At 39.7% G+C, this 16,164-nt stretch overlaps 1 protein-coding gene across 2 annotated transcripts in view; it reads left to right on the top strand.

The window, feature by feature from the left end:
- The window catches only part of dacha (dachshund a), a 159,805-nt gene that overhangs the window by 122,444 nt on the left and 21,197 nt on the right, over positions 1–16,164 (top strand). The window contains exons 4-7 of one of the 2 annotated variants that reach the window (XM_079898312.1): positions 2,389–2,538; positions 3,488–3,660; positions 4,719–4,854; positions 5,112–5,186. In XM_079898312.1, the coding sequence (XP_079754438.1) occupies positions 2,389–2,538; positions 3,488–3,660; positions 4,719–4,854; positions 5,112–5,186 (534 nt within the window). The remainder of the gene's footprint in view (positions 1–2,388; positions 2,539–3,487; positions 3,661–4,718; positions 4,855–5,111; positions 5,187–16,164) is intronic. The other variant, XM_079898313.1, reaches the window with a different exon arrangement.

The following is a 16,164-nucleotide window of genomic DNA, read 5'->3' as shown; positions in this document are numbered from 1 at the left end:
AACGGCAAAACCGAAATGTCCCCACACCACGGATTTGAAAGACGCCGGCGCTTCCTCGTACTGTAGCCTCACTTCACTGCCGCTCGCCATGTTAAAGTGTGGAATGATGGTTAAGCGCCCCCTAAGAGCATATTGAATATTTACTCGCTGGGAATTTCCTTATCAGCTTGTAGACTTACAGGCACACACAAACAGTCAATTCGGAGATAAATAAAACGCACATAAATTAAACGTAAAACCGAAAAAACCGCAATTCACAAGTGCGTATTGAACCGTGGATGTCGTACCGAACGGTTCAATATTATATTGAGAATTGTGGCATCCCTACAGGACACGTATTGCTTATGGATTGTGTATTGATATCAAATGTCACGAACGCACGGTTCCTCCCTCATCGTTTTGTGTTTCATCAGCCGTCCGCCCCACTCATTTCATCTCGCACACACACACACACACACACACGTGTGTACGCGCTCTCCGCTTCGGCCTCAGGTGTTTGGGCATAGCCATTACTTTATCAGGCTGTTTTTTCCTGCTCATTCAAACGACTCCCCGATGAACGGCGCCCCCGCGTTCTACAGAGAGAGATTTTAATTCGTATTATTATTAAAAGAATCACTCACTGCAATCTGTTGCAAAAACACCATCTGCTGGATCACTCGTAGGACCTCCGTTGCTTATTAGGCAGAATTAGACAATGATTTCCTCTCCTCTGCTTTGCAATCTTTCTCCCTCTTCTCTCAACTAATTCAACTTAAGTTGTTTTATGACACTTAGCAGCTAGCTTTTCTGCTGCATTTCATTCCAGCGATTAATTCCCAGATGTCATCCGTTCTGGGACGAGTTTAGCGTGATTGGCAGAGGGGTTAACTCTTCAACAGCCTGGGAAGAGATGGGATTTTGTGCACGAGTTGGGTCTGAAGTTGTGGAGGCGGTCAGACTCAAGATTTAAGAAAAGTGTGATCGTGCTCACAGGAACGTATAGGGTTGAATCAGCCTGTACTGTAACCCGTTCGAATCCCCACTGCACTGACATTTTCTGTCCTTCCTTTACTGTAATATCATTTTAAAACACCTTCTATAAGTGTTCTCTTACAACCGTTCTCTTCAGCCTATTTAAGGAGGATTTTTTTTTAAAATAAAATAGATTATATATTTTTAAATGTTTTTTATTCATGTTTTGTGGTTGTTCTGCCTTTTAAATCTTGCTGATTATAATTAAAACATATCATCACATCTTTTCTATAATGTTGTAAAATTTTGCATTACAGTAATAAGAATTACAATAATGTATTCATCAATGAATCTTTGGAATAAAAAAAGCATCACAGTTTCCACCAAAATTTTAAGCAGCATAAACTGTTTTCAAAATTGATAATGATAAGAAATGTTTCTTGGGCACCAAATCATCATATTTGAATGATTTCTGAAGGATCATGTGACACTGAAGACTGGAGTAATGATGCTGAAAATTCAGCTTTTCCAACACAGCAATAATTTATATTTTAAAATCTATACTTTTTTAAAATATATTTAAAATAGTTTTTACTGCATCTTTGATCAAATAACTTTGGTCTTTTCTAATAAAAAAAATATCATTCATGGTCTCATTTTCCATCCTCTCGAATGACGTTCAGCGTTAAATAGACTACTGTAACTTTTAGACTTACTCTCCTAAATATAAAGGTTCTTTATTGGTATCGATGGTTCCATAAAGAACCTTTAACATCCATGGAACCACTAAAGATTGTGCGTAGTTGAAAAAGGTTCTTTAGATTATTAAAATGTTCTTCACTCTTAGAAAAAAATGGTTCTTTTAAGAACTGATCACGGAAAGGTGGTTCTTCTATGGCATCGCTGCAAAAATTCCCTTTTGGAACCTTCATTTTTAAAAATAAGTGAGTGAAGTGATGTGAAGGCCAAGTATGGTAATCCACACTTGGGATTTGTCCTCTGCATTTAACCCATCCAAGTAGTGCACACACACATTAGGAGCAGTGAGTAGTGAACACACACACACACACACACACTCGGAGCAGTCGCGTCCAGGGAGAAATTTGTGGGTTAGGTGCCTTGCTCAAGGGCACGGGAATCCTTCGGGTTACACGACCTTCAGGTTACAATTCCAACTCTCTAACCGTTAGGCCACAACTGCCCAACAAAGAGAGCATAAGCAAATGAGATTATACGCAAATGAGTTTTTATATTACACCAGGTTGGACTAGGGTGTTTGAGCTCTTATAATATTTTTGCATAGTGCAAATCCAAAGGAAAAGCTTTTAATGGTTTTTATCCGTATTCTCCAGTCTTGTCTCTGTGATTACACCTCGAGTCCTGGCTCTGTATAGGGATCCAGACTCTCACTCAACCCTCCCTCTCTGTCTCCAGGCGGCAGTGAGTCGTCCTGGGATAAAGAGAAACTCCAGTCCCCCCCCTCCGGAGCCCAGCACGGTCTGGCTCACATCGGCCTCTCCGCTCAGCACGGCTTGTCAGGGTCTCATCTCTCTTCCCTACAGCAGAGTCATCTCCTGGCTAACCGTGAGTCATTCATTCATCACATCCACTCATTCACGCCAGCTCCAGGTGCATTGATTCCTCTCGGTCCAATTGAGCTACACGTCGTGTTTATCGTTTTTTGGTTCAGTGGTTTATTCTTTAGGTTCGCTCTAATGCTAAAAATAAGGTGGATAGTGTATTCATGACTATCAAATCATTTTCATATGGTTTCTTATACCACACTTTTTTTTTTTTTGATTAATGACAACCTGAACAGTATTTGAAGTACATTTGACTTCTTTAAAGTGATGTACTTTGAGTGAAACTGAGGGAAACATTGAGCTTAATTCTATCCACTAGGGTTTGATTGGATTATGAAACGTGAGCTACGATAATTTTGGCTATGGTATTATTGGCCTACACAATCTTGGTCACATTACCATAAAAGAGAAGTCAGTTCAGAAACAGAAAAGAAGCATTTTACAATTAAAAAGTGATGATACATTTTCTTCGGTCAGCACTGACAAATCAATCTGCAGATGAATCATGGCCAGTAAGAACAGGGACATTTATTAAAGGTGAAGTGTGGAATTGTAGAAATAATGAGTGTTTGAAACATGTTTCCTGAACACCCCCATCTAACATTGGTCAGACAAACTGATAGACCTGCCCCAAGCTTACGCCATTGGTTGAGCCAGTGTTGCCGTGTCACCCTGGTCAAATAGAGTATTTTAACATGACCTTTAAAAAGTATTCGTAGTTTTCCTGTATTGCAGGTCAATTTTCCGTCTCACCTCTCAAAAGAGGAAAAACAAACATATGTGAACAAATTACTAGTACTATTCATCAAAGAATCTTGGATATGACATCAGGATAGACTAAGGTGTATACTGTATTTGGTGTTTTAATATCATATGTCTTAGTTTTGCCTTTAAATATAAAGCGAGTTAAACCGAAGTGATTGCTGTCTCTCTCTGTCGTCCTCTCTCAGGGCTGGACCTGCCGTTTATGATGATGCCCCACCCCCTGCTGCCCGTCAGTCTGCCGCCTGCCTCCGTTGCCATGGCGATGAACCAGATGAACCACCTGAACACCATCGCCAACATGGCCGCAGCTGCTCAGATGCACAGCCCCCTGTCCAGAGCAGGAGCGTCCGTCATCAAGGTAACACGCACAAGACACAAAGTTGAGACTTCAGTGGTCGAACGCAGAAAAGTCATTCATTAGGGCTCTCAGCTAGAGTCAGCTCATTTTCACATCAGCTGCAGATCCCATCGGATTGGTGTCTTGCTCCAGTGACACGTTAGATGCGAGTCTGTCTCGCTCTATGAGCCATTTAACACCTGGGACAGAGCTGTATACCGAACCGTCTTAATTTCTACAAGAGAGAGTTTGATTCCAAATACTCCGAGGAGGAATAAGAGAATAAATGTTCTGTTGGGTCCGTGCGGAGCGTGTGTTAGGGAATATTAGATGCAGGCTTTTAAGACAAACACTATCTGTTATCTTACTGCCATGTTCCCCCTGAGAGGAGAGTGTGAGTCAATTTACAGTTGGAGGAGGACACTTGTGTGTTTCTCTGAGATGCAGAAATGGCCCGAGGTGTACAGCACACACACACACACACGCGCACACTTTTACATAGATATTCACTGCCACAGACTAAATAGCAATATAGCTTCTGTCTGGGTACCACAACAGAATGTGTTTTTACTATGATAAAAGAAAATGTTGGTTGATCTTTCATTCTTCTAGAAGAATTGACTTCTCAGTTATGTTTCATTTAAGAATCAACTCGGTCCCAGATGTTTTTCCGAAAATTCTTTTGTGAAAATAGAAGACAAAAATGAGGCAATCGCTGACGTACAGTAAGAGTACAGAGCTATAGAAACGAATGAGACAATTTAGTTAATATCTTTTAAAAATATGAGATATTGTTGAGATCTCTGAAAGGCAAACAAGGGGTCTTTTCCTCAGGAGAAAAATCAATGTTACCTCATTGCTGTTTAGAAGAAACAGTTAAAAGATATTTTATTTGTGCTTTTTTCTGTGGGAAAATCAGATATTGTTGATGGAAATAATTTTAGTATAATGTACTATTATAGTTTTTGTTAATATTTTGAATATTTTAATTTGTTCAATTATTTAAATTGTTCAGTTAAAATGGCAGGCCTGTTTGAGTCCTTTGTAAAGAATATGTGAACTGAATCTGTGTGTTTCAGGAGTGTGTACAGGACAGTCCATCTCCTGCTCCGTCTCTGGAGGAAGCCCCTCGTCCCGGATCACAGCCCTCTTCCCACCCCAGCAGTAGTGTGTCCAGCTCACCAAACCCACACACACAGAGTCCCGAACGCCTGGGTCAGTGCAGACACACAAGCACAATTAGTTTCAATGCAGACAATCCATAGACTGAATGTTTTTTATAAAGATAATAATAATGACTACAGACTAACCTACAGACTAAGACTAAAAAAAACAACACATTCAAAATTAATTTCTTTTACAAATGACAGTGTTCCCACAAGCTCTCAGTGGGATGTTTTGTCAGAATTGCATGACTTCTGGGGACAACCTTGAGGACTCTTTTTAAACAGGTTTTCTCTTTATGTGTGCAGTTTTGAACCAGACCGATGGAGAACTGCAAGAACGAGACTCCGGCATCAATATGAAGAAAATCCTTAAAGAGAAAGGTTAGTTCCTCACTGTATCACACTAAAACACTCACTTGCAGCGTAGACAATGTGTAAAAGTGCAACAAAATCTTTGTGGGAAAATAAGGTCCATTGTTAGTGTAGCAGTGTGTGATGCACCACTTACACAGGAGTCACTTTCAAACCAATCAACTTTCTGTTGGTCAACATGATATATTTGTGTGGAAAACTTGAACCCAATACAAATTCTGAGTTGAAAATTTTCGCCATTATACGAAATTCCCAATCACGCAGATTCCTTTTGAAATGACTGAATTATACCCACAAAATTGTCAAACAACGGTAAAATGACTGTACCTTAAAGTCAAAAACCAAGTGACTGACAATTATTTGTCGCTTTTGGGTCTCATTCACTAATGTGCATATGCACAAATTTGTAAGTGAAATCTGCATACAAATGTTTTCATAACCAAATCATGATTCATCAATAACTTTGGTACTAAAATGTATTCAAAATTTTCGGGGGGAACTAAAACCACATGTATAAACAATCACTCTGGGTGGCCTTATAAATGTGTTAAGATGAAATTTTATATATAGAAAATACATGTATAACATGTATAGACCTTATGCAGCCCCGCCCCTTTTCGTTGCGTTCTGTCTTCCGGTTCGTATTTCCACAGCATGACGGTAAGATCTTACGGATTTATGAATGAACCTCTCGTTTTAAAATCTTCCCGGTCTACTGACATTTATTATGACATCCACTTCAAACATTACAACACTCGTGATCATTTTTGTTAGCTACAATCCACAAGTAAATCCACTTCACCAGCTCATTACTCTTCGACAGCGATGCCATAGAAATATACGCAGCTGCCGCCGAAATGGAAGTTCAAAGACAAAATTCTAAAGACGACTGCAGGCTTGTTTCTCTCCGTCTATACATGTCTAATTAATATTAGAATGAGGTTAAGAACTAATTCCTGTACATGTAAAAGCAAATAATCCATGCAGTTATTAGTGAATGTATTGTAGTAACAATACAAAAGCCCATGTTGAAAACACCACTCACATGTGAGATGTAGATCAAGTTTTAAACACCATCTCAGGAACAATGTAGTAAATTGCAGCTGACTCCTAGATGATGTCAGTTTAACGCCGCCGAGTGTATTGACACCACGCACAACATTTTAATGCGGACCGTTGCTCGTTAGTTAAATTTACACCCGTTGGTTTAGACTGGCAGTATATTAGCGTCACAACACTTCTCTTTTAATTAATGACTTAATTAGGAGCTTAACTGAACATGTATGAAGTTCATATTTATGGCCTGTGTGTGTAGATGAGTGCAAGAGAGCTGTTAGAGCAGCTAAGTGCATCATTTATCATTATAAGAAAATGTTTTTTATTTATTTTTCTATGACACAAAGATATAGAGGTGTGTGTGTGAGAATCTCAGATGTCGTGGTGTGTGTGGGCACCGTTTCTGGAGCGTAACTTGTGCGCGAGTGTGTGTTGGTACAGCAGGTGGCGGCCCCTAACGCACATCACACACACAGGGCTGCTGGGAGGAGACAATGCAAAGATGCCCTGAGGCTCTCTTAAAGAGATTCAGTGTGCACCTGGCCTCCGACCATATTTTATTAATGTGTCTGGAAAAGAATCTACCCCAAACACACACAAATGCATGAATACCATAAACCGCTCTTGTTTTTAAAAGTGCAGCATGCTGCATTTACTGCAGGCTTGAGAATGAAGGAAATTTAGGTCACTGACCACATACTCACACCCGATGTCTTTCTTTTTTTATCTTTAATACTCTCTATCTCTCCTGATCATTCCAGCAGATTCCAAACTCACCGTCACACAGACTTTATATCTTCAAACACGTATCAATAGACTTCTGCACTACCATTTTAACCTACACACACACCGCAGCGGGTCTCTCTTGAACACCTGAGAGGATTGACTTAGTAAAGATTGGCCATGATTATATCAAATATGTCTGCTCTAGTTTACTTCTGCGATGTGCTGTCCAAGTGTGTTACATGCTGTTATGAATTCTCTTCTGTTCATGTTAGTGTGTGTCTATTTATTGACCTTCAGTAATTCATCCCCCCCCTTTACTTCATATCCTCTTTCTCCAAGTTTTTTTTAACCTATTTATCTTTGTTTTTGCATGTTTAATGTTTTATGTATTAAAACCACTTATACTGTATGACCTGCGACAGATTTTAAAATCTCATCGGAAGAGTAGATTTTTATATTTTCTGCTGAAAATGTGAATGCTGTTTGCAAGACTTGCCACCACAATACTAGGGTGTTCTGGGTGGTTGCCAGGATGTTGCTGTGCAGCTGCTAGGATGTTGCTTATTGGCCTAATTCAAAAAAGCCATCCCTATGGCTGCGTCTGAAATCGCATGCTCTCGAGTAAGTACTTATTTTGAATAAGTAATTACTTTACGACTGCTGAAAAAGTACATTCTATATAGTATGAATGTGTGCAGTATGAATATAATGGACGTACTATATTTGCCATGTTGTCATTATCATGTGACCTACCAGCGTCAGTTGCGTCGCTTCACTGCCATTCACAAATCCTCTCCCGTGGCCTCATGGGATAGTAAAGTGTCCATCATATGTACACTTAAGAATCTCGCCGGAAGTAGTAGGTGATCTGGGCACTTTTTGCCTACTCTTTTATGAGTATACGGACATACTACTCGTCACATACTGTTTTCCGCATGCTATATAGTAGGGAAGTATGACTTTTTGTATGCAGCATAAGTCTCTGATATTCTGGCCCCTACATGGTCTATGGGACTTTTTTGCCTGACAGGTGATAATCATAAGTTTAATCTCTCAGAAAAGTAATATCACTCATGTACTCAAAAAGCAGCTTAATTTTAGGTATACTTTATATTTGTAGCACACATGGTGTGGAATTTATATACGCTTAAGTTTAATCCCTAAAATTTAAATGTTATTGTAACATCCCTTCATTTTGGTAATATCCATTGTCAAAAGTGTAGTGATATATGAAGCACAGCTCACAAAGTCATTTTCAAACCATTTTCTGTTGGTCAACATTGCAAATTCGACTGACCAACTTGATCCCGATGGGGAAATCTCTCGCCCTCAAAGGTAATTCACGATTGCATTGATTCCTAATGAAATGACTGGATTTTGCCAATGCAAATTCACTGAACAATGGTAACTGCACCTCAACCACAAATCTACGAATCTAAAGTATCACAAACGTAGATTACCCGGGACCAATTTTCCCGAATCTTCACGAAAGGGCCATTGAATTTTAAGCACTGTTTGGCCTCTGTGTGTGTGTGTCGGTGATGATAAACAAAGTGACGGGGTGGTACGTGGTGATGAATGGTGAAGCCCGGGGCCAGGAGCACTGTGTTTCAATGGGACTTTAGTGAGTGAACCCCCTCTCTAGCTCTCCATAAATCACTCGTTCTCTTTACCTCTCTTCCTCTCTTTCACTCAGGGCTGGTTGAATGCCAACAGGAGCTGCTCTCACTGCAGGCAGGGTCTCTCATTTCTTCCATTAAAGAGCAGAAGGAAATTCTGATATTATGTGTGGTTTTGGTTCATATGCAAACCATTTAGCACACACTAACATTAATCTTACAATCAGGCCACTGAAACTCACAGGCCTTTAAAAAAAAAAGTGTAACAAAGCCATGCAGTGCATGTAAGAATGATTTATTCTTGTTAAATAGTAAACACTACACTTTTACACACATCAATAACACTGTTTTATCATTAGATGGCCTATTATCGTTGTTAATTGAATCCCAAACCATTGAACAACATTTATGAGTGAAAACCAAGCGACCAAGTTTACATACTGCACATGTGTAGGTGTTTTCCAGAGCTGAGAGGCTAATTTTAACATATTATTTGTTTAGGAGGACAATTTCGAGCCACATAAGCATACAATTACACCTTTATTTGGAGTGGATACAGAACCATAAACTGTAAATGTTGGATGGGATCTGTCCAGTTTAAACAGGAAATTGTATTATTGACATGGTATTAATGCTAATGTGCTAAGCAAACATTGAAATCAATCATATTTACAGCCCATTTGAATGTGATTAATGGAGCATTCAAGTCAAAAAGTTCAAATTTATGAGTCGAACACCATAAACGGCACCACAAAGTTGTAATTACGAGTAGGAATATCTTTGGAATTCTGGGGAATTCTTTGAGCACTGAGATTTTGAGTTGTGTCAGATGGAAAACGTGACGGTTGCAATGAATGTAGCATCTGTATTGAATTCAATTTGTTCAATTTAATTGCTACAACAATAGTGATTTGAATGCAACTAATGTCGTGATTACGACTTCCTAACACCCAAGTATGACCTTTCCAGAAAAAGCAATATTTCAAAGTATAATGAGAAATGCAGGACAGGGCTTGATTTTGTCCATCAATAATTGATGAAAAGTAGATGAAATAAAAGATGAAAATTGGTGAAAAGTAATCTCAGGTTGTTGGAGGAGTTAAATAGTTCAAACTAAGATTAACCCAGGAAAGTTTCATTCATGCTGACTTAAAAATAGCCACAGCACTAGGATCATTTCATTTACACCTTGATTAGGATTAAACATAGGCCCTTAAGAAATAAAGAAATATAGATGTCTGATTTAATTTGACAAATGTTCAATATGCATAACATAGACCTGACAACATGCTATGCAGGTGCCACCGTGTTTTTCTTTGATTTTTGTTTCTCAGAAATCACTTAATTGTACACTTAAAATCTAGTCCAGAGTCTATATGTGTTGTATGATAATGTGCTAATGTATTTGGCTTAAGCTGATGTGAAGCACTTTGGCTGTAGAAGCACTTAGTGTACATTTGTGTGTGCGAGAGGGAGCATGGGTAGGCCTAAACTTGTGCTGCGTAATTGCTCTGTCCAGTTTTCCACAGAGTAGATATGTAGCATCTGGTTACAATCAATGTTTCCCTCCGCTATTATGAAATTAGCTGCGCGGAAATGATTTGAAATGGCCTGTAATGATTTCTGATAGAAATGTGCGCCATTGTTTCGCCCTTTGAGATAAGCGTGCTGGTAAATAAGTCACAACAAACGTAAAAGGAAACCGAAGCGATTGCTTTACTTCATTCCAAGTCAGGGATCTGTCCTCAAACAGCATGCGCTTGGCTTTTCGAGCCTTGTATTTTAATCTTCATTTTTGTTTGTTTATTCGCAAGCCCCTCCTTCAGATATGTGCAAAGGGGACCATCCATGGGCTTTGAAGACCCTTTTTGATCATTAGGTTGATTGCTGTTCTAAGCGCGTTTGTGATGGTTTAATTAAACCAAGACCCTTTGCGGGGCCCCAGCGGCCCTCGAGAGCTCTCCGGCTGGAGGGTTAGAGGGTCTCCTCACGGCGCACGGTGTTTCTCTTTGCGTTAACGATGAGGAACAGATATTAGGTGAGGAAAATCAATGACATGTTGGAAAAGAAAAAGTAAACAGTTAGCAATTTGGGGCAAGGTTAGCACGGTTGAAAGTCACCCCACAAAAGCGACATTTTTGGACGAGAACACAAGTGATAAATGATGTGCGCTCTATCTCCTCTCTCTCTCTCTCTCTCTCTCTCTCACACACACACACACACACACAAAGGCAGAGAGGAGGAGAAGGGTGAGGACAGGTGCTTGTGTTCTGCTCTGGTTCTGAGGGAAGAGTTGGAACAGGTTTTGTCTCTCAGGCTTGCACTGTCTCCTGTGTGGTGTCACTATCACATCTGAAGGAAAGCTGCCCCAAGGCGGACAGAGATACTCGCACCAATAAAAGAAAACAATACACAAACCAGAATTAAATAATTCCAACTATCAGTTTACAGAGAAAACAAAGTGATGAACATATAGACCTGCATGGTTTTAAAAGGTTACTTCACCCAAAAATTATCCCATAATTTACTCACCCTCAAGCCATCCTAGGTGTAAATGACTTTCTTCTTTCAGCCAAACACAATCAGAGTTATATAAAAACAATATCCTGGCTCTTCCAATCTTTATAATGGGAGTGAGATTTTGAAGCCCAAAAAAAGTGCATCCATCCATCATAAAAGTAATTCATATGGCTCCGGTTGGTTAACAAAGGCCTTCTGAAGCGAAGAGAAAAATATCCATATTTATTATAACTTTATAAACCGTAATCACTGGCTTCCATGCGCAAGTCGAGTTCCGTCGGAAGAGTGACCCGGTATGATGAACACGGAAGCACAGAGGATAGAGCAAAACAAAACACCAGTCACGAATTAGACGTCTAAAACGGTTTACAAAAGGGTGAGGGTGAGTAAATTATGGGATAATTTTTGGGTGAACTAACCCTTTAACTCGACATCATAAAAATATGAAGAATATGTCCTTAATTTAATAATGATAATTATGATATCTTGTCCGAGCTAATTAGATGAGCTTTTTTAACCACTTGGCACTATGCTGAGCTATAGGCTAAATTGTTAGCTTGCTAACCAAAGACACCATCTCACTAGACTTTGACACAAAAAAAATTTCGTGATATGATGTCACACTCCATGCTGTATTAACATAAATTTAACATATAACAAGTAGTTTTATATTAAAAATATATAATTTACTTGACTTTACTGCAAAAATGCATTCTTTTAGTGCAGCCAAGAGGTCACGCCGTGACGTATCGATCTTCTACTGGTCACACGTCTTCACGTAATGCGAATTCACAGGTCAGAGTTAACCAAACTTGAACTTTGGAATGTAGCAAAATGCGAAACTCTTCGCATGAGCTTGCATTTCCAGTCTGATGCATTCGCGTGCACATGAATGAAAGTCAATGGAAGGAAAAGTGTATTGTGACCATCCCTTAACTGATTCCAAAATTACATACTGTTTAGTAAGTACTACATTTGAATAAATACTTTGCGACTATTAAAAAAAAAAAAAGTATGTTATGAATAAAATACGGACATTCGTAATCTCTATGGAAGTAGCAGGTAACTTTTTTCGTCCTACTGTTTTATGAATACTATGTATTTAGACTATTATACTATTTTCACGTTCTGTTTTTTACTTACAGTATATTTGGATGCAGGGCAAAAGTCCAATTTGCTACCTGTTAATAATGCTGCTTGCTAATGCTAGATCTTCCCAGGTGGAACTTCCCAAAGGATGTTCTCATTGTAGAGAACATTTTACCACACAAATGTGTATACGCCCTGAAAACAGGTGTCAATATTTTGGGTGCCAGAATTTAAAGACTTTAAATGTTATTTGTACAGTGAGGAAAATAAGTATTTGAACACCCTGCTATTTTGCAAGTTCTCCCACTTAGAAATCATGGAGGGGTCTGAAATTGTCATCGTAGGTGCATGTCCATTGTGTTTAGATTGTTTTAGACATAATCAAAAAAAAAAAAAATCCAGAAATCACAATGTATGATTTTTTAACTATTTATTTGTATGATACAGCTGCAAATAAGTATTTGAACACCTGAGAAAATCAATGTTAATATTTGGTACAGTAGCCTTTGTTTGCAATTACAGAGGTCAAATGTTTCCTGTAGTTTTTCACCAGGTTTGCACACACTGCAGGAGGGATTTTGGCCCACTCCTCCACACAGATCTTCTCTAGATCAGTCAGGTTTCTGGGCTGTCGCTGAGAAACACGGAGTTTGAGCTCCCTCCAAAGATTCTCTATTGGGTTTAGGTCTGGAGACTGGCTAGGCCACGGCAGAACCTTGATATGCTTCTTACAGAGCCACTCCTTGGTTATCCTGGCTGTGTGCTTCGGGTCATTGTCATGTTGGAAGACCCAGCCTCGACCCATCTTCAATGCTCTAACTGAGGGAAGGAGGTTGTTCCCCAAAATTTCGCAATACATGGCCCTGGTCATCCTCTCCTTAATACAGTGCAGTCGCCCTGTCCCATGTGCAGAAAAACACCCCCAAAGCATGATGCTACCCCCCCATGCTTCACAGTAGGGATGGTGTTCTTGGGATGGTACTCATCATTCTTCTTCCTCCAAACACGTTTAGTGGAATTATGACCAAAAAGTTCTATTTTGGTCTCATCTGACCACATGACTTTCTCCCATGACTCCTCTGGATCATCCAAATGGCAAACTTAAGACGGGCCTTGACATGTGCTGGTTTAAGCAGGGGAACCTTCCGTGCCATGCATGATTTCAAACCATGACGTCTTAGTGTATTACCAACAGTAACCTTGGAAACGGTGGTCCCAGCTCTTTTCAGGTCATTGACCAGCTCCTCCCGTGTAGTTCTGGGCTGATTTCTCACCTTTCTTAGGATCATTGAGACCCCACGAGGTGAGATCTTGCATGGAGCCCCAGTCCGAGGGAGATTGACAGTCATGTTTAGCTGCTTCCATTTTCTAATGATTGCTCCAACAGTGGACCTTTTTTCACCAAGCTGCTTGGCAATTTCCCCGTAGCCCTTTCCAGCCTTGTGGAGGTGTACAATTTTGTCTCTAGTGTCTTTGGACAGCTCTTTGGTCTTGGCCATGTTAGTAGTTGGATTCTTACTGATTGTATGCAGCTAACGACCTCAAACAGGTGCATCTAATTTAGGATAATAAATGGAGTGGAGGTGGACATTTTAAAGGCAGACTAACAGGTCTTTGAGGGTCAGAATTCTAGCTGATAGACAGGTGTTCAAATACTTATTTGCAGCTGTATCATACAAATAAATAGTTAAAAAATCATATATTGTGATTTCTGGATTTTTTTTTTTGATTATGTCTCTCACAGTGGACATGCACCTACGATGACAATTTCAGACCCCTCCATGATTTCCAAGTGGGAGAACTTGCAAAATAGCAGGGTGTTCAAATACTTATTTTCATCACTGTATATCTGAATAAAGGTTTGTTTTGTCACATAGATTAGACTCAATGCAAATACACTAAAGGCTAAATTGGAATTTCAAACTGTATTCTGATCTTTAAATCACAATATGCTGCAAAAATAGAGGAAGTCACAAAGGAGTTCACATTTCCAAATAAAGAAAATGAAAGAACATTGGACTGCACGAGAAAAACTTTCTCGTTGGCGTCTCGGGTTCTTTTTTGTGTCCCTTGAGACGTGTTCATCTCGCAGGTCCATTCCTCCTGTGCACAGGTTAAGGGCTGCTGTGTTGACCTAGTATTCCTCTCATTTAATATTCCACCTACTGCTCTTCACACGCTAATTGGGGGAGAAGGAAATGCTCATTAAGGCTCATTTCATGTACACATATTCATTAGGCACCGGGCTGGAGTGTCAGGAAAACGCAGCCTGGCCTCTTTTCTAGTTTGTTTACTTTCCTGTTTATTTGCAAGTGTATTTGTTCGTTTAAATTGCCCTTTCCTGTAGTCTCCTGTTGACTTAAGCGAGAATGAGCCCAAATTAGTTCTGTTTGGTTTTAGTCTATGTCGTTGTTTTAAAGAGAGTTTTACACTTGGTGAAAGTTTGAATATTTGTGGGTGCTTGTGGATCTTAAAATCCTTAAAAGCCATGGCCTATAGGTCTAGTCTTGTGGTTCGCGACATATGCTCTGACACATTGAGCTGTGGTGCTTGCTTAGGAAACAGAGGGTTGAGTCCAGTTCATATTATTTCCTTAACCCACATAATTTCCTGTCTACATACCCATCAATGAAAGTGGGAAAATGCCAAAAACAGAAAAAGTGGATTTAGTTTAGCTTTCTAGTTCTCAAAGTCACTGTACTGTTGATTTCTAGTTAGTTTTCCTACTATACTGATACAGCAAGTCAATGCAGTGCCACTTTTATAGCTCTCATTGCACCATTTAGACTTAACTATTTTTTCATTTTGCATTCCCACCATCCTCTATCTTCCAGAACAGCCCAGACGTGTTCTGCGGTCCAGCCTTCATATGGTTGTTAAAATGTAATATACACTAATACCCCCTCATTCACTTCCTCCTTCAACCTATTACTGCTAGGGCTTTTTATTGTCCTGCTTTCATCTTTTTTCGTGTATACGTATGTATCGTGGGGGTTAACTAACGAACATTGGTCCTTTGCTTTGGTTGAGCTCATTAAGTGCTTTGTGCATTTCCTTTTGGGGGCCTGGTTTTAATGTAGCTTGTTATTCTGTGCTCTAGTGAATCAGGGGCCCTGTAGACCTCAAGTTTTGGAAGTGTAACCCCTGAGAATTATTTGAAGTCGAAGAACAAAATTAAGAGGTGATAGGGAGTGACTCGTGCACTGTATCATTTTCATTTACTGTGCCGGTAATATAGCTTGCGGTTTGGTGGTAGGAAGTTTCTGTGCTTTGTTGAATTTTTGTTATAGCAAGTCAACAAACCAGAGGATCTTTCTGATTAATAACTTCAAATAGATTTGTGTATTTATGAAGAAAATGGCAGTGTTGCATGGGCCACCATAAAGCTTGAGTGCTGTGAATGGTTTTAAATGCATTGTTATGCAGTTGCTAGGGGTTGTAGGTGGTTACTTGTGTGCAGTGAATAGGTTTTTTTTTTAAATTTTGCCTTAAAAAAAACACAAAACGTCTGTCTATTGGTCAGCACTGTGAATTCACATGAACAACTTGAAAAATAGCTAAATCTTCATGGGGAACTTTTTCGCCCTCATAGAAATCTCCAAACAATTGTAAAGACCAGACCTTTACTACACACTAGGTTACCTATTTCCATGTAAAATGCAGGTAGTCGTGTGGATTGACTGTCCAGTATCTGTATGTTTGTGAATTGGCGAGGTTGTTCATCTAGGAGTTTCTTCCGTCGTGTTACTCCTCTGTGAGTTGGGTCTGATTGGACTGTGTCTCACAGCTATAAATACCACCCTGGCGTTTGGATTCCCATGCTTTAGGGCTCCCCTGGTGCCTCCTGTCAAACACTGCCATCTTGTTGGGAATAAATGTCTAACTGGCAGAGGGGTGATCTGTCTCTCTCAAGCTTTTTTTCTCTAGCGGGCTTACGCTCCTTCAGAGTTTGTGTGCCATCAGCTTCGGCGAGTAGG

This window comes from Squalius cephalus, assembly GCF_949319135.1.
Source record: "Squalius cephalus genome assembly, chromosome: 17".
NCBI lineage: Eukaryota > Metazoa > Chordata > Actinopteri > Cypriniformes > Leuciscidae > Squalius > Squalius cephalus.
Note: the sequence above shows the minus strand (reverse complement) of the source record. Positions and strands in the feature narration are given on the sequence as shown.